This window comes from Marmota marmota, unplaced genomic scaffold (genome assembly GCF_001458135.2).
Source record: "Marmota marmota marmota unplaced genomic scaffold, marMar, whole genome shotgun sequence".
Classification (NCBI taxonomy): Eukaryota; Metazoa; Chordata; class Mammalia; order Rodentia; family Sciuridae; genus Marmota; species Marmota marmota.
In genome coordinates, this window is record NW_026000016.1 from 29821512 (window position 1) to 29848861 (window position 27350).

At 32.2% G+C, this 27350-nt stretch overlaps 1 protein-coding gene across 3 annotated transcripts in view; it reads right to left on the reverse strand.

The window, feature by feature from the left end:
• The window catches only part of Spata17 (spermatogenesis associated 17), a 201939-nt gene that overhangs the window by 30582 nt on the left and 144007 nt on the right, over positions 1 to 27350 (reverse strand). For 2 of the 3 annotated variants that reach the window (XM_048809352.1, XM_015483373.2), the window contains exon 9: positions 23637 to 23772. In XM_048809352.1, coding sequence (XP_048665309.1) covers positions 23637 to 23772 — 136 coding nt within the window. Of the gene's footprint in view, positions 1 to 19872; positions 20599 to 23636; positions 23773 to 27350 lie in introns of those variants that run through there. The other variant, XM_048809351.1, reaches the window with a different exon arrangement.

The following is a 27350-nucleotide window of genomic DNA, read 5'->3' on the forward strand; positions in this document are numbered from 1 at the left end:
GTATGCTGGACCGGTAGTCAGTGACGGGTATGATCCAATTGCAGTGGTATCAACCTAAGACAGAAGTTCCCCGCACGGGACGCCAAATGCCAATGTCTGGCTGGGCACAAATGCCGCAGTCTGGCTGGGCACACAATCACGAGCCACCACACAGCTTGTAGATTCAAACAGCAACTCTTTATTCCCGAACTCACACCAGCCGTCTACAATCACGTTCTGGGGAAATCCACGTTCTCTGCCCAAATCCACGTTCTCTGCCCAAATTCACCTCCACTGGGCTTCTGTCTCCCAAAATATACTGTCTGAATCCCGTGAGAACTCAAGGGGAACTTAGGCAGCAGGATACGCCCTATTCCCAGCAGGAATAATCTTAAACCTTAAACCTGGAACCTAAACTGGGAACGCCCTAAACCCGATTATGTTAAACCAGGAACACCCTAATCCGCCCTGGTCCTTGAGCAAGGTCAACTACATTCAATGTCACTGCAAAATGTCAGCAACATGGGGTACGCTGGCAAGGAAATTGTCATACCTACTTGGCTAATGGCTCCCAGCAGATGCCAACCAAGAATCTTACATCCAGCAAAATTAAGCTTTAGATTTGATGACAAAATAAAAACCTTCCATGATAAACAAAAGTTAAAAGAATTTACATTTAAAAATCCTGCACTACAGAACATCCTTGGCAAAATATTCCATGAAGAGAAAATGAAAAACGACAATGAAAATCAGCAGAAGGAGGTATTACACTAAAGGAAAAACTAATCAAAGGAGAAACCAAGTCAACTTAAATACCAAAAATAAACAAAAATGGATGGGAATACAAATCATGTCTCAATAATAATCCTGAATGTCAATGGCCTATACTCAACAATCAAAATACATAGACTGACAGACTCAACAATATGCTGCCTCCAAGAGACTCATCTCATAGGAAAAGATTTGCACAGACTGAGGGTGAAAGTTGGGAAAAATTATACCACTCACATGGACTGCATGTTTCCAGCCTCATAACAAATGAAAGTAGACTTCAAGCTAAAGTTAATCAAAAGGGATAAAGAAAGACACTTCATACTGCTCAAGGGAACCATACACCAACAATACATAACAATAATTAACATATATGCCCCAAACAATGGAACATGTACATTCATCAAACTCTTCTCTAGTTCAAGAGTCAAATAGATCACAACACAATAATTCTGGGTGACTTTACCACACATCTTTTACTACTGGATAGATCTTCCAAACAAAAGTTGAACAAAGAAACTATAAAACTCAATAGTACAGTCAATAACTTAGACTTCACTGACATATATAGCATATTTATTTCATCCTTCCACAAGTGAATACACTTTCTCCTCAGCAGCACATGGATCCTTCTCTAAAATAGACCATATATTATGCCACAAAGCAACTCTCAGCAAATACAAAAAACTAGAGATACATTCTATCAGATCATAATGGAATGAAATTAGAAATCAATGATTAAAAAAATAGAAGCTACTCCAACACCTGGAGACTAAATAATATGCTATTGAATGAACAATGGGTTGCAAAAGACATCAAGAAGGAGATTAAAAAATTCTTAGAGGTAAATGAGAACTCTGATACAATGTATCAAAATCTCTGGGACACCATGAATGCAGTACTAGCAGGAAAGTTCATTGCCTGGGATGGGAGTTCATTCCTTAAAAGAAGAAAATGTCAACAAATAAATGACCTAACATTACATCTCAAAGCCCTAGAAAAAGAAGAACAAATCAACACCAAAAGCAGTTGAAGAGGAAATAATTAAAATCAGAGCTGAAATCAATGAAATTGAAACAAAGGAAACAATTTAAAAAATTGACAAAACAAGAAGTTGGTTCTTTGAAAAAGAATATTTAGTTCAAAAAAATAAATAGTAGCGGCTGGGAAGCTAACTCACTGGTAGAGTGTTTACTTAGCATGGGCTTGATTCTCAGCACCAGCAAAAAAAAAAAAAAAAAATAGTGATACTAGTAATATGAAACACTTTCATATTGCTGAATATATATGTATCTCTCTATATGCAGATAAGATATATAAAATATATGTGTATAAAACACTAAATATATATGTATATATCATACATATGTCTAAATATGCATGTCTATATATAAATATGTATAAAGCAGAGCTAAATAGTATTATTACAGTAAATCTTCCAAGTACCTAAAGAGAATTTATAAAATTTTAGAAGCTTAGAAGCTATCTATAATAGGAGAAAGTAGACCTAATGTTTTAGTTGAGAAAATATAGTATAATGGTTAATAAGTCAGACTTCGTCAATTATTACATTTATTTATTCCCAATTTTAATCTATGAAATGAAAGGAAATGATGGAATCAACATTCTAGGTTAGTTCAGAGGATTAAAAGTGATAGTATATTTAAAGCTCTTTTTTAAAAAATACATATTAATTTAATGAACACAATTGTAACTGAGACAATTTATCAATAAAAAGGGAAGAACTAAAATGTATAGAAACTTTGTTGCTCCTGCAGCCTGCCTCCAAAGGAAAGAGAACTAGCAAAAACATCTAAAAATCTTTTTTTTATATCATTTTAAAGGGCATGTCTGTATAAGGAGAATTTAATATGTTTTATTGAACTGTCTTACAAATTAAGACAGTACACAGTGAGTGCTCAGTAGTTGATATTGACTAACCCTTACTAACATAAAAAATGAGATTTTAGTATACAGAAATTGTTGTCATGTGTGAAAAATGACTGATTGCCTTTTTGGGATAAGACAAACTTTTAAGTCAATATGGTTTTCTCAATTGAACTTCAGGATTATGCAAAGTGATTAAACTGGACCCAGAAAATAGAGAAAAAAATCAATCTATGTTAAAACACACACACACACACACACACACACTCATGTGCATACACATTTCATATTAATGTTTCAAAATGTTTACCTCAATGCAAAATGCAGACCTTACAAAATCTTAAAAATGTAGTGCTAAAATCAAGGTAACACCTATGTACTAATTTCATAGACATTCTTGGTGGAATTTTAGTTACCTAACCACGAACTATGATTTTCCTATATTGTGTTTTACATGCATTTGAAAAAAAATGATATAGATGGATATGCTTTATTACTACCTTTAGCAGGACTGTAATACTATATCAAATTTTATTTTGTTGGTCCTTTTATTAGCTTTCTACCACTTGATCAGCTGATATCACTAATAATAAATTTTTTTTTTATAAACTAGAGTTTGCAAGTCCTGTCCTGAGACTGTAATATTTCAAAAAACAGTCTAAGCTTTAGGGAAAAAACCAATTACAGAAACAGCATTAAAAATGCCAAGCACCGGGCAGAAGCAATTCTGGATCAGTTTAAAAAAGTGATTGATGAAACTCTAATCCAAGCTGAAGGAACAGTTTCACGACAAGCTGTGACCATTCCACACACTTCATTAGCTGCCATAATTAGCCTGGTGTTTCAATTTGTTAGAACTGGTGGGGACAATTTTCCTCAGAATGCAAACATCAAAAAACAGGGTCCCTCAGACTTCAGAAGAGGCTGATGAGAGGCTTTTCTAGTCTCTGTTAACTAAAAGATTAATTATTGCTGATGGGAGGCTGTGCTGTGATTGTCACTCTGTCTATGTGCATTACTTTTAGCATTAGAAGAAAGATATGGTTGACACTGCACTACTCAATCAAGCAGCTTCACATTAGAGCACAAAGTCGGTTTTAATATCCAGGGTGTTTTTGATTGATTTTTCTTTCTGTTTTCTGGGTCCATGAGTCACATCTATTTATTTATATTAGAATTTTTAAACTGTCTCTAAAATATTGAGAGATTTGGTTAATGTACTTTGCCTCTAGTCATAGCTTCCTTCTTACTACATATTAGTAAAATAGTGATTTCATATATTTTTTATTATTGCACAATGACATCTTTCAAATATCTTTATAAATCTTCTAAGACTACAAATATTTAAACCTACTTTGAAAACTACATAAATTGTACCTATATTTAGAACTATTGCACTATAATCTTATCCCTTGATTAATGGCATGCACTCTGACTTTTCATAATATGAATTCATGAAATCTCACTAAAGGAAGTGGGAGAAAGGGGTCTCCCATTTATTCTTAGAATGAAAGTGTTTTGTTTTACTCTTTGGGCCACAGGTAAAGTTGATCTCAAATTGACAGCATGTATTAATAGACAACATAATTAAATATTACACAAAAACCTTAATTTCAATCCCCTTGGATTTACTATTATTTAATTATTTTCATTGATAGGTTAAAGGAAAAGAGTACACTCTATATGTGTTTTTTTTTTTTTTAAACCGTATTTCTTTAATTGGTATATCAGGAGTGAAGTGGAAGAGTGATTTCGTGAGATGTGGAGGAAGCAGTCATAGCTAAAGAAATCGGCAGTGGTTTCTGAATTCTATTACAACACCTGCGTGGCAAAGTTTTAAAGTCAAGAAAAATAACATTAGAGAAAAATGCTTGTCTGAGCTTCCAGAGGGAAATTTTCCATAGGTTCTGTTAAAATCACTTGCTTCTATCCTAATTTGGCAAATAAACTGAGAGGCAGCACTTTTAACTAGATATCCAATCTAGGCCACAAGTATATTTTTATTTATCTAGTAGCTAGATAACAAGTAACCAGAAACAGATAAAATTAATTATATATTAAGAAAGTGCTTTAATCCAAGTTATCTAAAATAGCATCATCGCATGTCCTTAATACAGAAATATTAAGGATATTCCAAGTAGGTTTTCAAGATCCAACATATTTTACAGTATTGAACATAATTCAGAAAAACTACATTTCAAGTGTTTGATACCTACATGGCTATCAAATCAGACAACAGATTTAAAGAATGAGCAGCCTTCTTCCCAGAAAGCAGTTTTGAGCTATTTAGTGAACAGAACAATTTCAGAGTTCTGTGGAGTTACATACTCAACAAACAGGATGATGAAGAGTAAAAAGTGCTTCTATCTTTACAAATGTACACATAGATTATAAATGCACCCCAAATCAGTGGGAAAATGGAAGACTTAATAAAACCACACTAAGATTCCATTTCACTCCAATCAGAATGACAATGATCAAGAATACAAACAACAATAAATGCTGGCGAGGTTGTCAGCAAAAAGGAACACTTTTACATTGTTGGTGGGATTGCAGACTAATACAATCACTCTGGAAAGCAATTTGGAGATTCCTTAAAAAACTATGTTTGAAACCACCCTATAACCCAGTTATCCATTCCTTGGTATTTTCCCAAAAGATCTAAAATCAGTATACTACAGCAATATAGCCACATCAATATTCATAGCAGCACAATTCACAATAGCTAAATTATGGAATCAACCCAGATGCCTGTCGATACATGAATGGATTAAAAAGTTGTGTTATATATACATGTAGTTCTACTCAGCCACTAAAAAGAATTAATCTATGGCATTTGCCAGTAAATGGATGGAAATACAGAACATCATGCTAAGTGAAATTAGCCAAAATCAGAAACTCAAAGGTTGATTGTTTTCTCTCATATGTGGAAGCTAGAATAAGATAAAAGAAAGAGGGAGGGAAGAATCAGATAACATAAAGAACAAATAACATACAAATTAATAGATGAGCAAAAGGAAGTCTAGTAAAGAAATGGGAAGGGGTAGGGGAGTGGGGGGTAGAATGGGAAAGAAAGACGGAGGGAATGGAGGGGAGATGTCATGAACTGAAATCGATTTACATGCATGTATGAGTTTGTCGGGATGAACCCATCTACTATGTATAATCATAAAGCTGCAATACGAATTTGTTTTTAAAAAAGTAAATAAATCAACAGACAAAGATGGAAAATGCAAATGACAGAGAACTGTGCTCACTGTCATTACTGAATAGAGCCACAAACTGTGACAGAATGATAGTGCCAAATCCTAGGTAGAGATGTATGATTAAAACAAGAGCATTTTTTCTTCTCTAAAAATATTTTTTTAGTTGCTGATGGACATTTATTTTTATTTATGTATATGTGGTTCTGAGAATCAAACCCAATGCCTCACACATGCTAGGTAAGCACTCTACCACTGAGCCACAACCCCAGTCCCCAAACCCATGTTCCTTAGCTGTAATCAGAGTTGAGATTCCGCCAGCATGTACCAGTATGGTTAAAAAGGATATTATCATATGAAAATGTTTTCTTTATTTGTTAGTAAATAACATTTAACTCAATCACCAAACCTAAATACCCTCATGTCCAACAATTGAAGAGTTACTTCCTATTCCAGCAGGAGCCCTGGAACACTATCCAGTCTGATTGTTTAGCACTTGTGTAGTAATATTTAGCAAATATTTTTCATATAACTCATATCTATACATAATTAGCTGTTCATAATGACCATAATTAATTATCTAGCAAATCTAGTTAATTTAGTCATATTATTGTGTGTTTGATCTATTCAACAAATTGTTTCATCCCATGATCAGCTAACAGACTGATAAATAAAATGTCTAAATTTAGTAGCTCTGAAGAGCCATACAGAAGGCTCGTAGAAACTAAACTCAATCAGGTCTGCCAAGCTATTTGTTATTCAGAAATATTATAGAGATTATTTCTGTTAGGATACTGCAGCATGTGGAAGATTTCACTTCTACAATTCTACATCTCTACTTTAATTTTTAAATAGTGAAGTATACACCCCAAAAAGCTCTTACAGTTGATATATAATATTCAAAATTGTTGAGTTATGCATTATTTACACACACAGAATCTTTTAATTATAATAATATTATTATATAATCTTTTGAATTATAAAATATCAAAGAAAATAAACAACTTCTTATGGGGATTGAACCCAGAGCCTTGTGCATGTGAGCCAAGCACTCTACCAATTGAGCTATATCCCCAGACCCAATAAACAACTTCTTGAGTGAAGATTTAGCTATTAACAGTGAGAAACAATGCAACTTGCACATTTCTGTCCTTTGTAAAAGTATCTAAGAGAATGTGCTCTTTGTCACATTCTCTTAAATATTTTTTGTCACACTTGAAGAGATTGAAAATTGCTCCGGACTATTATTTATTTGCTCCATCTGAAGATCTTTGCTTGGAAATGTATTATAATACAATCAAGAGAAGCCATATACTACTAGGGACTGGGTGAACCTGTGTCATGAAAATAATTGTGGAAGTTATCTTGTGATTTAGAAGAACAAATTTGAACTAATACTTTTTATTCAAATGAAACAACAGCAGTATTCTCATTGAAATTTGCTTTTACAATTTCTTTACTTGCAAAATGTATATTTATTTCCACATTTCACTAAAAAGATACATCTATTTGTAAATTTTAAAAAAGCTATTATTTTATTTGTTCTGTGAAGGAAATTAGTTCCCAATAAAATAAAATCAGCTATATGCAAATTTGGGGAGTATTTATATGCAGTACTTTATTCTGGAGAGAAGGTCCAAGGCTTCAATCAGATTCTCTAAAGTCACATATGCAAAAAATGTATAAAACTATTAACTTGGTATATTAACATTATTTTCAAAGAAAACAGCAGTTTCCTATATTAAACTAAAAACTCACTGTGCCACTCTGCAAATCAAACTTCTCACATTAATCAAGTACAAGAAATGAAGTAGACAAAAATATTTTTTATAAAGGGAAATAAAGCCAAATGGTTTAGTGGGAAAAAGTAGTGACATGGTTTATTTAAGAACTAGAGAGTCTGTGAGTAGACAGGCTTGAGTATGGAAGCTCAAGTCCACAAGCAGGCAACATACACTCGGAATTTATTATTTGTCTTGAATCATTCTTACTAACTGTACTCTCATAGAGGAAACACTATAGCACAAAACAATACTTTTATATGTAAGTTTCAATGTAAGAGAGACAGTTTTCCAGTTATTTTCCCATGACACTTTTTCTATTGGATATGTGCTCCGATTTATTCAGGAAAGGACTAGTGAATTCAATGGGGCAAAAGCACATGTGGTTCCTCCATTTTTCCCATGTCTCCATCCTCCCTGTTATGGATCAGCATCCACTTATCAAAGAGAACATTCAGCCTTTGACTGGGCAAAGGGGAGAGAGAGTAGGGAGGGTGCATGAGGACAGGAAAGATGGTGGAATGAGATGGATATCATTACCGTAGTTATATGTATGACTGCACATATGGTATGACATCACATCATGTAAAACCATAGAAATGTAAAGTTGTGCTGCAATTGTGTACAGTTAAAAAAATGCATTCAGCTGTCATATATACCTAATTAAAATAAATTTTAAAAATCAAATCAAATTAAATAATAAATAAATAAAAACAAAATCTAGCACCAATGTCATCTCCAATGAGATCATGACATACAATAATAGTGATAAAAATGATTACCAAAAGTTAAAATGTTTCAGAAGCACAGGTAAAATTTGAAAATGTCTTTCTTTGCTTTGGAATAATAGGCATTGTGGGGGCAGTGTTATAAATACCCTACAGCAGAAAAAAGTTTTCTCCAAAGTGAACATTATTTTTATATTTTATTTTTAAGGATTGATAAAAAAATCAATCCTTAAAGCTACCATTAATTATTTATTGCAGTGCTACTAGGTCATAATTTTATCTTACTGCAATGCCTACATTCTGCAATGATTTTCTCCATAGAACATCAAATACTTAACATTTGATATCTGAAACTGTCTCACTCTGACAAATTCATGCAACTTCAGATCTTTTTTTTTATTATTAGCATTTATATCTATTATAGAACAGTAAGATGAAAGTAAAAGCATGGAAAATTTTATCAGTAGTGTTTTGGTATAAAAAAGTATATATATATATATATATATATATATATATATATATATATATATATATATTANAGTGTTTTGGTATAAAAAAGTATATATATATATATATATATATATATATATATATATATATATATATATATTAGTTATGAATATAACTTATTTAATATACTTTGTCATTTGTATTCTGATATATTTGTAGAATTTTTACTATACTTTGAATTTTAGGTATCACTAACCATGAACATGAAAACTTACCTTACGAAATAGATATACATTTTATATGTAGAATTTTATATTTGTTTAGTTATGCTACTAGAACTAGAAAGGAAAGTATATTAGTACTTGCAGATTTGCTTCCACCCTTTGGATATCGTTTATGTATATTAGATATCAAAACTAAGATGACAGATGATTTCTGAATTCAATTAGCAAAACATTATGCAGTGTCTCAAAAAATCATAGTTTAGTAAACAAATTTTCAGACTTGAACAGGTATAGTTTTAAATTCTAATTGGTCTTTTTGAAAATAATATTTTTTAAGAAAATGCTAATCTTTTAAAATTGTTTGTAGACTTTAACAATATAAATGAGGTTCTACTTAATATAAGGAAAAATAAGACAGAAGCAATTTTCTTAATGTAGTACACACCTGAAATAAGAATGAGGGAAAAAGTATATGTTAAATGTTAATTGTTCTTTCTTGATGCTATAAATGTCATACTAATATATGGCTTTAGGAGGGTGAGCTGTAAAGAAATTTGGACAGATATGCCTCCAGTTTTCTAATGGCAAATAGATTCCTTCAAAAATTTATTCAAAAAGGATATATAATAAAAATAATTAAAATGTTAAATAAACGCACAAATTAGATTTTATTTACCATAAGAACATGTATTTTTGGACTAGGACGTCATTTTTATGTTAGGATTTGATTTTTAAAATACCAATTAAATTTTCTAGTCATGCATAAATTGAGGTGGGGGGATGTATAGAAAGGATTGCCTAAAGAAGGAGTATGAGAAAACTAGTAATTGTCTCTGGTATTGAACATAAGGGAGTGGAAGAAATTTAGAAGAGAACAGTTATCAGGGAGTGGGTTCTGCATTGGGCATATTAAGTGTGAGCTGCGTTTGGGATAAACAAAGAAAACAACTGCAAGAGTAATACAGCAACATTTTGTTTTTCCTCTATTGCTGCTTACTGGCAAATAAAGATGGTAGGGAAAGCAACACATTTATAATACAACAGACAAATGACAATGTATTGCTAGTTAGACAGCATAATAAGTACCATCTAATTTTCTCTTTAGAATCCATTTATTCTTCAAAGCCCTGGATCATCATCAAGGGACCACATTTTCCAACTGAAGAATTACAAAAGAGGAAAATTAGATTTTATTAAATATTTCTATTGTTGTGAGCAAACCCTTTGCAAATAGTTCTTGGAGTGAATTTAATAAGAAAGTAACGTCAACAGTTTTATCCTCACAAAAAACAATGTAAAATAATTTCCCAAGTTTTGTATTTTTATAATATTTAATAGCTATCCTGAAAGTCAGCATTTATCAAGTAATCACTTTTTGACCATCTGGTAATATACAGTTGTTAAAATTTTAACATGTAAGCAGATTTAAAATTTCTCTAATAAAACAGTCCTAACTTTAAAATAGTCACCTAAAAGTAACCTGCATACGAATTCAGAATTAACAAAATTATCACTTAAATAATGAAATTTACAAACTGCAGCATTCTAAACTCATCCTGGAAGTATGGCTTTTAGCATCTTAACATACGAATGTTTAGGTAAATAAATCCTTGAATAGCAGCTAAGAAAAATATATTGCATTTAGGCAGAATTCAAAATATTCAGTTAAAGATATTAAAATAAATTAACAATAATTTTAACAATGGAACACTCTTTTCAAACAACTTCTCAAGCAGGATGCCCCTGTATATGACACAAGTTAATGGAATTCTTTTTGAGTCCAGTAGGTACTCTGTACAGGGATCAGGATGCTGAGTGTTCATATCAGTGTTCATATCACATTACATAAAGTAGTACAAATTGATCAGATAATGCAAAATTGAGAGAAGTATTTGACATGTCTTTTATTGTTAGGGTCTGTGTCACCACTGGCTTCCTTTATCTTTTATTTTAAATAAAAAGTAAAAAAAAATGCTAAACACCAACTCACGGATTTACCAAAACTAACTTTCAAAGACCTACTTTTTATATTATGATATACAATCAAATATAAGATACAAAAGAATATGAAATGCTATCTAAAATTCAAATCTCACTTGACAGTAAGATTTCACATATTTGCCTTAAGAAGTAACATGTTAGATATTTGACATATTTAAATTTCACATTAAAACATGAACTATAGCACATAGAAAATGAACCTATATTAAAAAGGAAATTAATCTTTTAATCATTTTTTCTAAATATCTGTTATTCTAATATTCATACATGAAAATGGAATCAACAATAGATAAATTTTAAAATGATAGATATAGGTAGCATGTGAAATTTAAGTTTAGTAATAAAATTACAATAATAGCCTTGTGTATTGGTGCACACCTATAATCCTGGAAGGCTGAGGAAGGAAGACTAAAAGTTTGAGGCTAGCCTTAGCATCTTAATGAGGCTGTCTCAAAATTAAAATAATTGGTGGAGGTAGTTTAGTGGCAAAGCACCCCAGGTTCAATCCCTACCACCCACCAAAATAAATACACAGTCATTCCACCTATAAAAAATTATACTAACAGGAAAACAAATTAAAAAGGTTCATAAACATAATAATGGCTAAAATGTATGATGTTTATCGTGTCAGGTATCCTTTTAAGTGATTTATGTGATTTTCTAAATCAGTCATCACAATAATACTATGAAGAAGGTAAAATATTTTCTACTTTCCACAAATGAGGAAACTGAGATACAAAGAGTTTAAATATCTTTCTTAATATTATGTCCATAAATTGGGAAAATATATAATTAAATAATTACTATATAAGAATAAATTTTAGCTGAATTTCCACTACCATGAAGATAGCAAAAGACATAATTATTTAATTTTTAGAAAGACTTTATGAGTATATCATAGGTTCAAAATAATTTCTCTCTAAAACAATCCCATAAAATTAATAAAGAAGTTGTTGCCTAGCAAAGAAAGATATTTCCAACATTTCAAATAGAAAAAAAAATGTCAGGACTTCAATTTCTGGCAGAGATGGAAAGACATCCTTCTCACCTAAATGTTGTGAATAAAAGATTATAAGAACTCTAGGAATGTAGTTCAGTGGTAGAGTGCTTGCCTAGCATGCATGAGGTCCCAGCACCTCAAAAAAAAAAAAAAAAAGTTCAGAATACATTCTTCCAGTGTAAAATTTTCAGCTTAAATTTAGTTTTTGTGGTCCCTGGTAGGCAGTGCCACCAAACCCTTGGCAGAAAAACAAAACTTTCTCTGTAGAAATGCATTTTAAAGCAGGCTTCAAAGAATCCCCATACATAAAATTTCAAGGAACAAAATGTTACAAATCAAAAGTATTAAGACAGGGCTGGGGCTGTGGCTCAGCGGTAGAGCGATCACCTTGCACGTGCAAGACCTGGGTTCGATCCTCAGCACCACATAAAAAAATAAATAAGTGAAATAAAGGTATTGTGTCCAACTACAACTGAAAAATATATATATATTTTAAAAAGTATTAAGACAACAAAAATGGTAAAAACATTAGAAATAATGAAAAAGACAATAGGTGAAAAACCAATCATGAATGAGAGTTGACTAAATCAAACTTCAGAATTATACAAGTCTTAAGGATTATTAAATATAAAGTGGTTTTATATTTAAAGAAAAAAAGAAAGTATAAAACCAAACAAGAAATTATCAAAATTAACAAGACTGACTTGAAAAAGAATAAAATAGAAATTTCACATATAAAAACAATAACAATTAGAAACCCCAGAGGATAAACAACAGAGTACACACAACTGAAGAAAAATGGAAAATAGTTTTATGAAAAGTAATCAAAACCTAGCAAGAAAACACAAGGTAGTGCAAATTATGAAATAATGGCTATAATATTAATATGTATAGCATATATATGTATATGTATGTATATATATACATATATGTATATATATGTGTGTGTATATATATATATATATATATATATATATATATATATATATATTTAGAATTCCAGAAAATACCAGAAAAGAGGAGGAAAGGGCATTATTTGAAGGTGGCTGAAATTTTTCTGGTTTTGTGAAACACAATATATTAAAGAACCTGAGGAATTCTAAGCATGAAAAATAAGAATTTTATACTTAAACTAATAATTGGAAAGTCACAAAAAATGGCAAACTCATAAAAAGAAACATGGATAAACAATAAATATGTAATTTACAAAACAATAAGATGCCAATAAATATCCTAAAATGTTTTTAGCATAAGTTATCAAAACAATGTAAGTTTTTAATGATGTCATTTTCACCTATAAAATTAATGATGATGTAACAATACTCAGTGTTAATAAGAAGGTAAGGAAATGAAAACACACACAAATTGCTGGAAATATACATTAATTTTCCATAAGACATTTGGAAAGATGGATCAAAAGTCTTAAACATGTGCATACTTTTTAACCCAAGGTTTCCGAACAATAGATGACTGACATTTTAAGCAGATGATTCTTTATTGTGAGGAGCTAACCTGTGCATTATAAAAAGTACTAATAAGATTCCTGGAGACCACCTATTAGATTCCTGCAGCATCCTCCTTTCTGTTGTGACAACTAAAAATACACTGGAAAAATTGCAAAATCACCCCATGGACAGGAGCACTGCTTTAACCTACTGTTCCCATTGCTAGGAACATATTTCTAAAGAAATGCATATATGGGTAAACATGGAGCTGCAGGAGTACAGTTTACCTCAGTATTACTTCCAAATGTGAAAATGTGGAAATATAAATTTCAAAGACAAAATAACATAAAATCATAAGAAGTTTGTTAAACAATGGTAGGTACACGACCGAACCAATGGTAATGTCTTCCATCTTAAATGGGAAATATCTTGTATCTCCCTACACCTATAGCTCTTTTTCCATTCACAGCTCTACTTATTCAAAGTATTAACTACATCTCATTATTTCCATTTTTACTTTTCACTACCTCCTCAACCCACTCCAATTTGGGTTAGTCTCCATAATGCCATTAAGTCAGCCTCTGCTAAGGAACCAGGACCCTTTATTTTGCGGACACCATGGATTGCCATCTTATTTGACTTCGTGGTATCATTTGACATGGCTTCTCACTCCTTTTTTCTTACTGCATTACTGCTCCTTGATTTCTTTGGTAATCATCTTGGTTTTCCTCATATTTTATCCAACTTCTCTTCAGCCTTATTTTATTCCAAATGGCTTTTAAATATGGGTATTCATCAAAACTCCTAGCTCTTCTCTCCCTCTTTTTCTTCTCTGTTTTAGTCAGCTGTTTCACTGCTGTGACTAAAGAACCTGACCAGCACAATTATAGAGGAGAAAGAATTTATTTGAGGGCTCAAGGTTTCAGAGGTCTTAGTCCATAGAAAGATGGCCCCATTCCTTGGGGCTCAAAGTGAGGCTGAATATTTTGATGGGAGAGAGTGGCAGAGAGAAGCCAGCTCATATCAAAATGACCAGGAAGCAGAGAGAGACTCCACTCTTCCGATAAAATATATACACCAAAGTCATGCCCTAATTCCCACCTCCCTCCGCTAGTCACACCTTACCACTCCAGTTACCACTCAGTTAATTCCTATCAGGGGATTAAATCACTGATTGGGTTAAGACTCTTACAACCCAATCATTTCTCCTCTGAACTTTCTTGCATTTTCTCACACGTGGAGCTTTTGAGGGACTCATCACATCTAAACCATAATATTCGCTTTTGGTATTGGGAATTAAAACTAGAGGTCTCTCTGTCCCTCAAAATATGTTTAATATTTTGAGACAGTGTCCGGCTAAGTTGCCCCGGCTGGCCTTAAACTTGTGATGCTCCTGTCTCAGTCCTAGTAGCTGGGATTATAGTCATGCACCACTATGACCAACACTCTTTCATTCTATATTTTCACTCTAGGCAATTGAATCCACTTTTGTGATTTTGATTATTTTTTTTATAAACCCAATAGACTCAATGTTATACCTCTATTCAAGACTCTAGTTCCAGGCAATTGACTTCTATATTCAAGTATCTATTTGACATCTCTAATAAATGAGTCAAAGTCATCTCAAACACAGACATGTCCAAGATTGAAGTCATGCTCTCTTTTCTATGATTAATTGCCCCCAAATTAATCTGTTTCCCTTTCTATTCTTTTTTTTTCATACCAGAGATTGAACCCAGGTATAATTAAACACTGAGCCTTTTTTATTTTTTGTTTTTATTGATTTTCTTTAAAAAAATAAATGACAGCAGAATGCATCACAATTCTTATTACACATACACAGCACAATTTTTCATATATCTTATTGTATATGAAGTATGTTGACATCAATTCGTGTCTTCATACATGTACTTTGGATGATGCATCCCAGGCCTTTTTTAAAGACTCGCTAAGTTCCTAAATCAGGCTTTGAACTTGCAATCCTCCTGCCTCAGTTTTCTGAGCCACCGACTTCCTTCTTTCTTAATCATATCCAAATCATTTTCAAGCTTTAACATCATAGGGGTCTGTGTCTGAATATTGCTGAATTAATTCATATCTCTCCAAATCCACTGCCACTCTTCTAGAACAAATTACCATTAAATCTTCCCTGGACTAACTGCTGCCAAACTGGTCTCTTCCCCCACTCATTTTGGCCTCTCTAAAATTTATTATCCACATTATACACTGAATGATCTTTTAAAAGCACAAATTTCATCTCAATCCTTGCTTAAAACATTTCAAGTCTCATAAATACCAACTCTTTAGGATAGTTTGGAGTTTATTTACAAGTTCTGTTTCTCACCTAATCTCTAGCCTTATCACCCAACATCTCTGCTCTAAACTCTAGGAAATTCAGCCCTGATAACCTCTTTTCAGTTCCTTGAAACTGAAAAGTTCAAGTTGCTTGGGAACTGGACATTCATATTCTCTGCAATAACAGTTGTTAATACATAATGATCCTTCTTTTCACCTGCTTCATCCACTCACTCATCAAGTACTGCATGCATCCCCCTACAGACAAAGCTCATGATTACCATTTCTTCACATATCAACATATGCACCATTTCCTCTAGAGTTCCTTCAGATTCCCCGAACACCTGAGCATCTTTATTATATAGTTTCATAGATCTATGACCTTTTTCTCTGGAGCATTTAGAGTAGTGATTAATTTCTTGTATTTCTACCAGTCTATGAACTTAATGGGAACAAAAGACATGTTTGTTTTCACTCAAGATTATATCCTTGATGCCCAGCCTGGTGTGCCTGATTCAAAGAAGGTGCTTAATGAACATTTGTTGAATGTTTAAAGACAACTGCCACTAAATATGACCTTCAAGGAGGTTTAGCTGGTTCTAAAAAGGGTAAGTTGCTTAAATCCAAATCTCTCTATACCTCACCCCCGTACCCGTCTTCCCTACTCAAATCACCTAATAATATCAAGCACCTCCCACCAAAAGCACTTAATAATATTGTGCATCCACTTAATAATATTGTGCAGCACAAGAAGAACCATATGCAATAATTTCTTCAGTATTAACTAGGAGAGAGAGAACACACTTTTCTTGTACATCGAATTCCAACAGAGTGAATACAGTATATATCCCCACTGATGCAAACTTGAGTGTGTAGAAAGCAAGGTGAAAGAAGGATTACTAAATATACAGAAAGAGCCAAGGGACATAGAAGACACAGACAAAGCATGAACAGAATCACCACCAGAAAGAGTAAGTGCAAAGCTGAAATGTCAAAATGCTGAACACAGTCCTGGGACTTGATTGCTCATGGCATCAGTTACAGAAAAGAGAGGAGATTACCTCTAGGAAAGGAAGAAAGATACCCCTCTAGAGTCAGGAGCAGGGAAAGGAAGGAAGAGTGTAAAAATAAGGATCCTGTAGAGACAAAATCACAAGACATCAACTCTTCTTGTTCTTTATAATATAATTTCACTCAAATACTAAACTTACTATATTTACAGAAATGTGTGCACTTGGCCTTGGATCTCTTTCCATAAAATGTAAAAGAACAAGAAAAGTAAAAACTTCATGGAAGTCACTGTAAGAAATAAATAAGATATGAATTCAACATTCCATATTGAATTAAATATTCTCTAGAAAGGATTTAGAAATTTTTTATATAAAACCCCTATAACCATATATGTGCAAACTAAGAACTTAAATGAATCAAAAAATAAAACAGTATACAGGAAAACTTACTTGAACCGAGGAAAGAAATCAAGGACAAAGGCAAAACTGTATCAGATATGAATATTAAATTATACTTGGCTCAAGAAAAATAGATGTGAATGAAAATTTAATAATGGTCACTAAAGAAAAGAAGGAAAACAACAAAGGAAAGGAAAAAGAGATAAATAAATAAAAATGGTCAAAGAGAAAGTATTTAACACAGAAAATGGGCAAAGAAAATCCAATCTTCAATATAATTAGAGTTCCTGAAATGGTAAAGTAATTAAAAAAGAATATTTAAAATTATAATCTTAAGAAAAATTTTAGAAGTAATAGAAAAGTCTAAATCTATATATTGAAAGGTACCACTGTGTACCCAGGAAAATTAAATGAAAATTATAAACTATAAGTCATAGCCACTATTAGTCTTTAAAGAAAAAATAGCCAAGGGTGTCCAAGCAAATTATTATGGTTGAAAATGGCAAGTGAGAAAACAGGCTCCCCCAAAATATATCAAGTACAATCTCACTTTCTGCATGTATGTCTGTGTGGTAAATTATATGCATCAAAGTTACAATAGGACTATAAGAATAAATACAAGTGGTTTTATATTCTTTAAGTGTTTCCCTGCTAAATTTTCTAAACTTATGAAATGTTACCGCAATCCAGTCATATCAAATGTAATTTTAACATAAAACTCAGTTAAATTGCTTGTTATTCCATTTCTTGGATGGGAGCAAGGCACAGAGATTGCACAAGAGATGCTGAAATTCAGGGGATAATCAGCATGGAGAGATAAATGGAAGTTGAAGTCCAATAACACAAAGAGCCTCAAAAGTTGGAGAGGAATGATTGTTTATGTCTACTGACTATGCATGTGTGATTCTTGGTCTTTAATCTATAGACAAAGAGCTAGATCAGGCCAATGACAGGGTAGAAAACTGTACCTAGAATAAAGATAACAGACTCAAGTAATATGGCTCATTTAAAATGTAGATTTTGCAATCACATAATGTAAATTATGCTGGAATTTCGGGGCCACATGGTTGAAAGAGAATTTATTTTAAGAAATAGGCAAATGCAATTCTGGAAACTGGCAGATTTAAAATCTGTAGGGCAGGTTCACAGGCTGAAATACAGGGAGGGGTTGATGTTGCAGTCTAGAGGCAGAATTTCTTCTGTGGGAAACCTAAGTTTCTCCCTCGAGGCCTTCTACTGATTAGATGAAGCCCACCCACATTATGGAAGGGAACCTACTTAAAGTCAATGTACTGTGGATTTTAACCTTGTCTGTAAAATACCTGCACAGAATTCATAGGTCAGTATTTGATTAAATAATGATATGATAGCCTAGTAAAACTGATACACAAAACTAACCACCACATCTTCTGACTCAGAAACTTTCTTTCAGGAATTAATTGAAGCAAAAACATGTGTCAGAATGTTCCCCTCAGTAGCAGCTCCCAAATATTGATGCTAAATAGTTTATTAGGGGCCTGACTGTGAGTACATACAAATTTTCCTTTTACTTTCCACATGGAACCTCCAGATATAACCAGAGTAATAGTCAACTAAGCATGATTAATGCTAACTCTTATATTCATAAAATGTATCAAGTACTTCCAGGATTCTTAAAAGCAAAGCCAGTCTCTTTCTACAGCAAAAAGTCAATTCTTGGTTATATTTTTAGTCATTTAGGGCCCTGTGAATCTGGTTAGCCTGCTCTTTTGCCAAGCCAAATCAAGACAAGGATAGCACAGAAAGAAATTAAAGCAATGATCCTATACATGAGGATGAAAGTACTAAGGTATAGAGGCCAAAATCCCCACTAGGGGCTGGACCTAGTTTTTAACAACACAAAAAATCAAATTGAGGCCTTTACATTCAAAAACATTAAGGTCAAGAGTTTAATTGCAGAGAAGTGCAGAGATAACATATTCTGTGATCCTCATCAGATGAAGAATTTAATTCTTGTTATTCTAGAAAACCAATGATGTAGAGAAAAGTGGCACTTTTTAATAAACTTTACAAATCACTTTCGTCTAAAAATCTCAGATGGAAAATTTTATAGGTAAGCTATAAAACCTCTCACTGTCAAACAAAGATTTTGTCCTCCACCACAGTGTACAGCTGCACATCTAGGGCAAGCATTTTACCTGGGGTGATGTAAATTTTACAGACCTCAGAAGGAAACATTTAGCAGAATCTCTTTAGAGCTGTATAGTTATTAATAATCTGTTTGAGAATCTCTCAATTTTAGACATTACTGTAGTCATAAATTTTCCAAAAATGGCTCACCACACTTCTTTATTATTTTTTTTAACCATTATGTTTGTTTATTACTCAAATAAAATAGAGTAAAATGCAAAGTGAGCCCTTTGGTTAATGATCATAGATTAATGTGGTCAGCTCTAATTTTTTTGAAAATCTTGAATACATCACTGCACATATTATTTTTATTCACAACATTCAAACCAGAAACTCTGTTGAAGTCATTACTAAAACTGTAATTGAAAATGACTGAATAATGTAATAAATTGATCAGAAGCAAAACAGTGATTAAAAAGAATTTAATAAAAGATTGCATAAATTTATATATCTTTACCTTACATCTTTAAACTGTCTATAGGTTAAATATTATTTTCACAAATAACATGATACAATATTTTGTTCTGCCATAGTTTTTTAAGTGCATAATAGAGTGTATATACATATACATGCATGTACAAATATCTCTAGCTTTATAATGAAAATTTATATAAATTTATATTTTCCAGAAGCCTACCAACCTTAGAAAGACTAAACAAGGGTAGTTAGTGAAATAAAATAATAATTTCAGTTTTTATTTTTCTGATTGAGAGGAAGAGTAAGAAAGAGAGGGAGAAAGAGAAACACTTAACTGAATATTTGATTATAGAAGGCCATCCTCATAAGCAAACTATTTTCCCTCAATTACACCTAATTATTTAATTGTTTACATTTACTAATGAAATGAAACAACACAAAACAAACAAATGTAAGGGGTTGTTTTTCAGCAAGTGCATAATCATCAATCAGCACATACAGAAAGATTCTTAAAATTATATGAAGCTGGTCTGTTTAAATAGAAAGGCATATTTTATCCCAATCAATGCATAAAAGTAAAATTATCCATAACTGAGGCATGTTTCTCTGCTGTACAGTTCAGCTGTAATGATCCCCACACACTGCACTTGCACATCAATTATGATAATCATAATCACGGTCGTTAAGCTGAATGTTCATTATTATCAGGATGCTGGTGACAGCAGATTCAATCACTGGGTGCAATGGGCAAGCAGTCACAGTCCCACCCAAGTTTCTGCAGACAACGATGTGCCACATTAAATCTATGATGTGTTCCACATCCCACTCCATTCCAAAAGCTGTAGACAGTAAAGGTCAACTTTATGTTCTGTGCAATATGCTTAGGTTCTCTAAATTAATTCTTTGGAGTACTGGATATTTTTATGCTTTGTAGCTTATAAAATCCTGTTTAGGACCAAAAATGCATGTGAAAATAAGGGAAAAGGCCTGCTCCACTGTTGTAATTCACCTATAATAGACATATGAGGAAAGGCACTATCAACATGAACCATCTTAAAATAGTCTCTTCCTGAATTTTGCAAACAAGGAAAAATATGAAATGGTTCCATTAAAATCAGATGTTGAAAATGCATATGGAAACTCATTCCAATTCAGATAAAGGCCTAAGACTATCATTTCTGCTTCAGTAAATATTAACATATGTGAATGTTTTGACAACCAAAAGAATGTTTTTAGTACACTGAATTTTACTGTACAACTCCTTTAGACTTACCCAAATTGATTAAATTAATAGTGACTAACTGATAGGCTCTCCTTATTTAATTTCACATCTATTTTAAATGCCGAATTTACAAATACAAAGTATTTACCCAAACTTCAAAGTTTGAACATTTAAAAACACAATCTAAATTTAATTTGGGACAGTTTATAAGTAGACCAGAGAAATACAAGTAAATTATATTTTATATATTATTTTATTACTTATTTCCACTTTTTAGAAAAATTATGTATATGCTATCTTTCATTATTGATTTTCATACATTCAGAGAGAAATTATTATTATCTCCTCTCAATAGGCTGACTTAGTGATTTCTTTGTACAGTGCTCTTCAGATCAATAGCATTAAAAATAAAACAAAAATAAATGGTACTATATATTAGTTGATATAATGTGAATGTGGTTAGAAAAAGAACATTAAATATTTTATTTTCTGGCAACTGAGACCCTTCAACACAATTAGTTAGCAAATAATTTGGAAACTATAACTTCCATGTTTAAGGATGATAAAAGACAACGTATTTATTCATATAGGCAATCTTAAAACTTAATGGATAGGTCGGAGAATAGTAACCAACTATACTTACTTGAGCTATTTCTTAGATGAAATCAATTCTACTGAATTCAACTAAATCTATGTACATTTAAATGTGCATGAATACTCTATATAATTCAATGTCAGGCCTTTCTTTCTTCAACATTTTGAAACTAATAACTCTAGTTCCTCTGACTATCTTTTATCCACTAATTAAGTTTTGCCATCTAATTTTAAAAATCAAAAAAAGTTTTAAAAAAGCAAGTAAAAATAAGCCTACTTTGGCAACCTATTGGCTGGAAGTCTCAAGTCACCTAAGAGCAAATTAAAATAAAATATTTTTTAAAATTCTAAGATTTTACATATAACCAACAAATGGACTATTTCTATATTATGTGGAGGCTAACTTTAGCCCCACAAAGGGCTAATTTGTTTATTTAATATGGTTATTTGAAGAGATAAGATGGAAGGTGGGAAGTAATAAGAAAAGGATGGAAGAAAGAAGGAAGGACAAAGGAAGGTAAGAAAGGAGGCAGGAAGTAGACTCAAATTTACTATTTTCTATACAGTTTTGTGTAGAGTTTGGGCCAATGTTTTATTAATATTTTAGAATCCATGCACTTTTCTTTCTTAAATTTTCAAGGAATACAAGAACAATTATTTAGGGTTAATTTTTGGTATACAGAAATACCCAGATTCCTCCAAAATAACAAAATTAATTATTTGACCTTTTAATGAGTGTCTAAAAGTTTCTTTATATTCATTAATTTACTTCTTCTGTGCAATATATTCTTGGAATACATAACAAGGTATAAAGTGAATCTATTGCAGAAAAACAAAAGGAAGTACTGTTATTTAAGGAAACAAACCCTTTGCACAAGAATATTTCTTACTTTAATGTTCTAAGATAAGTCATTTATATTTTAAGAGAAGGCCTACTTCCTTAAATTAAATAGAATGGTGAGGAGACATAAAAGCAAAAAATGTTTATTTCAAATAGAAAATGAGATATAGATCATTTTATTCACATTCAAAATATGAAATTAAATAGTTAAAATAGTACCATATTGAATAGTAGTAGTCATAATGGGCATCCTTTTCATGTTCCTATGACTTAGATCATATTTAAATGAGACAGAGGGCACTGGCATGTTTTAAACCTCTTAGAACTATTAGGATGGAAAGTATTACTTGGCATGCAAGAGGACATCAGTTTTTTTCTGGGAGTAGGGGCAAATATGGAATGCTATGTACTGAATTGTGTCTCCTTGAAATTTATGTTTTGAAGCCCTAACCCCTAATGTAATTATATTGGCAATAGTGCCTTTCAGGAGGTGATTAAGTCATGAAGGTAGGATCACGATCTGATGAGATTTAAACACCTATAAGGAGACATATAGAGACTGCTTTCTCTTCGACTATAAAGAAGAGGAATGTGGCTACACAGGAATATGACAGCTGCCTATAATCCAGGAAAAAAAGCCTCACCAGAAATTGACTATATTGGTACTCTGATCTCAGACTTCCAGCCTCTAGGTTTGTAAGAAAATAAATGTCTGTTGTTAAGTCAAACAGCCAATGGTACTTCTTTATTGCAGCCTGGCTACAAAAATACCAATCATACATGTACATATAATGTGTTTGCACACAGACATATATGTATGTTAAATGTATGTAATACATTATATATGTATATCACACAACTCTCTCTCTCTTCTATCCATATACATATACACAGAGACTGAGAGCAAGCTCTATGCCCTAGATTTAACTCCTTTCTGTGACTTCACATTCAAGCCCTGATCCTGATCATATGTCAAAGCCAGCATTCTATGTCACTGACATAGGGCATATGATCATAAAACATAAAGAACACAATAGTGAAAAATAATTTAAATATCTTGTGACTTAAGTCAGCTGTACCATCTTTATAAAACACAGCTATAAATAATTTTGTAAACATGAAGGTCTTAATTATAATGAAAATATTTATACTTTCTCTGGGTAATGTGAATTTTTACTCTTTTAAAAGGTGCACTATTTTTTAATGTTTTATTGACTCACCTTGTCACAGATCCATTTTCTAGGATTTTCACTTCGGAATTGTTTTAATCCATAAGAATCAAAGCCATATTTGCTTGATGAATGCATCGATGCAGTGTATTTTTCTTTTTTATGGTAAGAAGAAAATGGAAAAAACCTGAAAAAATATTGAGGAATATTCTTAAATTTATTTCTATAGATATTTGATTTAAAATATTAGGAGAAGCAGTATAATAAAAATAATTCATGCTTTGAGATCAGAATACCTGGATTCCATTTCAAACCTCTATATTTGACTATTAGTGTCATTGACTTCAACGAAGTAAAACTTTCCTCATGGAATTTTGTGAGTTTCAATATAGACAATGTTATGTAATGAATTTATCAACAGTGATGCCAAATTACTCAAAATTTATCACATAATTAAAAACACTCTTAATATTAAAATGGTAAGCTCCCCTTCAAAAAAAAAAAAGAAAGAGAGAGAGAAAGAAAGAAAGAAAGAAAGAGCTAACCAATGAGCCAATACAGGCAATTCTCATTGAAATGTTTTCTTAAAAACTTAAATCACGGGCTGGGGATGTGGCTCAAGTGGTGGCGCGCTTGCCTGGCATGTGTGGGGCGCTGGGTTCCATCTTCAAGACCACATAAAAATAAAATAAAGATGTTGTGTCCACCGAAAACTAAAAAAAAATATTAAAAATTCTCTCTCTTAAAAAAATCACCACCAAAATGGGGATATTTTTTGGTAAAGATGATGAATAATGGGGCTTTTGAGTCAGCCAGACATACTCATATATTACTTCTGCCTTTGCTACCTGTGTACCCTTATTGTTTCTTGACCTTTATGGAATCTTTACTTCCATATAGTGTTGTTATGAGGGATGAACAACTTAATATATATATAACATTAAACGTGGAGGCTGAAAAGAACAAGAGTCCAAGAAATAATGGTGATGCTAAAAGTAGAAGTAAAAAATAGATGTAACATGTGTATCAATTGTTATTTTTATTATCATCATTATTATTACTTTTAGATATTAGTATAATCAAAATACAAGAAAAAAAACATGCTTTAAAAACCCTACAAACACAGAACATCTACGATTGTGATATATTTTTTTGTGTAATCTGGTCAATTGTGCAAATCCCTCCCAGAATTCACTGACATAAAAGGATTTTCAAAATCTTATAAGGAAGAGGGCAGAAGATGAGAAACAGTAGGTGAAAATAACATAAAGTTTTGGCAGGTGACAAGAAGATAGCAAATTCCTAATTGATAGAGAAAAGTTAACACTGAAAGTTAAGTGCCAGAAGAGGGAGATGTCCCAGAGAAATAAGGCAATGTGTCCTACCGATCCCCAGAAAAGCTTGAGAACTGAAGCTAAGTTACTGCAGAAAGTGAGAGTGAGGAAGAGATATATACAGAATATCCCCACCCCACCCTTCCCCCATCCTTGTCTCTGTCCATGTATCAATAAGAAGAGTCAGTTCTCACGTGAGTTTATGAAAAAGAGTTCTGGTCTGAGGCAAAGCAGATACCATGGAAAGCCAAAGCAAAGCACAGATGGAATTACACAATTTTAATCCACAATCTACCTACTAAACCCTCCCTTGCTCATCTCTTGCATGAACTGGCAGTTGCACTTATGTGCTTCTGAAGACTGTATCAGAAGATACAGAGAACTCCCAGACACATCAGTTTAAGTCTTAGCCTACAAGGATGTCTTAATTGAAAGGTCATATCACAGGGCAATAAAATCTCTGAGTCAAAAAGCCACTCTCTTACATTTCTTGGCTTAATTTTTACAGTCTCCTTTTAATATAAATTTAAGAATGAATTAGTAACTTGGAAAATCAACAAGAAAGGAAGAAAAAAATCTAAACATGAAGAAACAAGAGTAAATGAAGGAGACTTAATACCAATGAAATAAGTTAAAATTTTTAAATAAAAGGAACATTCATTAAAAAAAAAAAAAGAGGCCTGGGGTTGTGGGTCAGTGGTAGAGCACTCGCCTAGCACATGCTAGACCCTGGATTCGATGCTCAGCACCACATAAAAATAAATAAATAAACAAAGGTATTGTGTCCAACTACAACTAAAAAATAAATATTTTTTAAAAGAGAGAGAACAAGCTCTGGAAAATAAAATAAAATATATAGAAAATGTTCTGAAGAAAATATTTTAAATTTAGACTTTGAAAAATTGAAGTTAAGTGAGGTTCAATAAACCTTTATTGAACCCTTATCATATACCAAAATTTTCATACATTTCATCTCATTTACTTAAGACAATTCATAATTTTTTTTCCACTACGCTCATGATGTCCTTGAAAGTAATACACTTAGGAAAGGAGTATTATTTCATCCTTTTTTATATCTCTCTTCACATTTCTTTCTGACATTTAACACCTCTACTTAATATTTTTAATAAGAAATATTTTAACAATATTTAAAATAAGACAAATAAATGTAATACAGAGTTTTGAATTGTACAAAGTTGCAGAAGCATGGATTATATTTGCTCTTGGGAAAACAACTCTGGGGTTAGAAATGATGGTGGAATGTGATGGACATTATTATCCAAAGTTCATGTATAAAGACACAAATTGGTGTGAATATACTTTGTATACAACTAGAGATATGAAAAATTATGCTCTATATGTGTAAATAAGAATTGTAATGCATTCCACTGTTATATATAAATTAAAAAATTGCACGTGGGGTGTACATCACACACACAAAAATTAATGTGGCCGCAATATCCCTAAGTGTAAAAAGGAGTTGCTCTGAGCTGGCTGTTGCACGTTTTTATCACTTCTGAATTTTATTTTAATAGTACATCTTTTTTGTGTGTGTCTGAATGATATTTGCTTCTTCAAGGGAATGGATAGCTGAGAAGACAAGAATGAAAGACTAGGTATTTCCCTGCTCGTGAATTAATTAATTCTGCTCTCATAGACATAATGTTTCATTGAAGTAGCATGCATGTACACATAATTCTTAAGTATATGTATGTGTGTGTACATACATATGTATTCATATTCAAAAAATTTATATATTTACAAATAATCTTTAAATAATATTTACCTTAAAGTTGAGAGAAATTTTTAATCCTCAAATAGGATTTATAATTATGTAGTAGAGCTAAGAGTATAGCTCAGCGCTAGACTGCTTGCCTAGCATGTGTAATGCCCTAGTACAATCACCAGCACCTCAAAGAAAAGTATAATTAGCTATGAAAATCCTTAAAATCACAAATCACTTTAGTTTATAATCAAATTTTAAACAACAATCAATTAATTTCAAAATGTTACTTCTGCTTTCAGTGAGTACTTTTCAATTAGCTGAATAGCATATTAGAGAAGAAAACGATGGATCTGCCTATTATTTCTGTAACCTTACCAAGGAGATCTGTCATAAATTCTTTTTTTTTTTATTGTTGGTTGTTCAAAACATTACATAGTTCTTGATATATCATCTTTCACACTTTGCTTCAAGTGGGTTATGAACTCCCATTTTTAGCCCATATACAGATTGCAGAATCACATCAATTACACATCCATTGATTTACATATTGCCATACTAGTGACTGTCATGTTCTGCTACCTTTCCTATCCTCTACTATCCCCCCTCCCCTCCCCTCCCCACCCCTCTTCTCTCTCTACCCCCTCTACTGACCTTCATTTCTCCCCCTTGTATTATTTTTCCCTTTCCCCTCATTTCCTCTTGTAT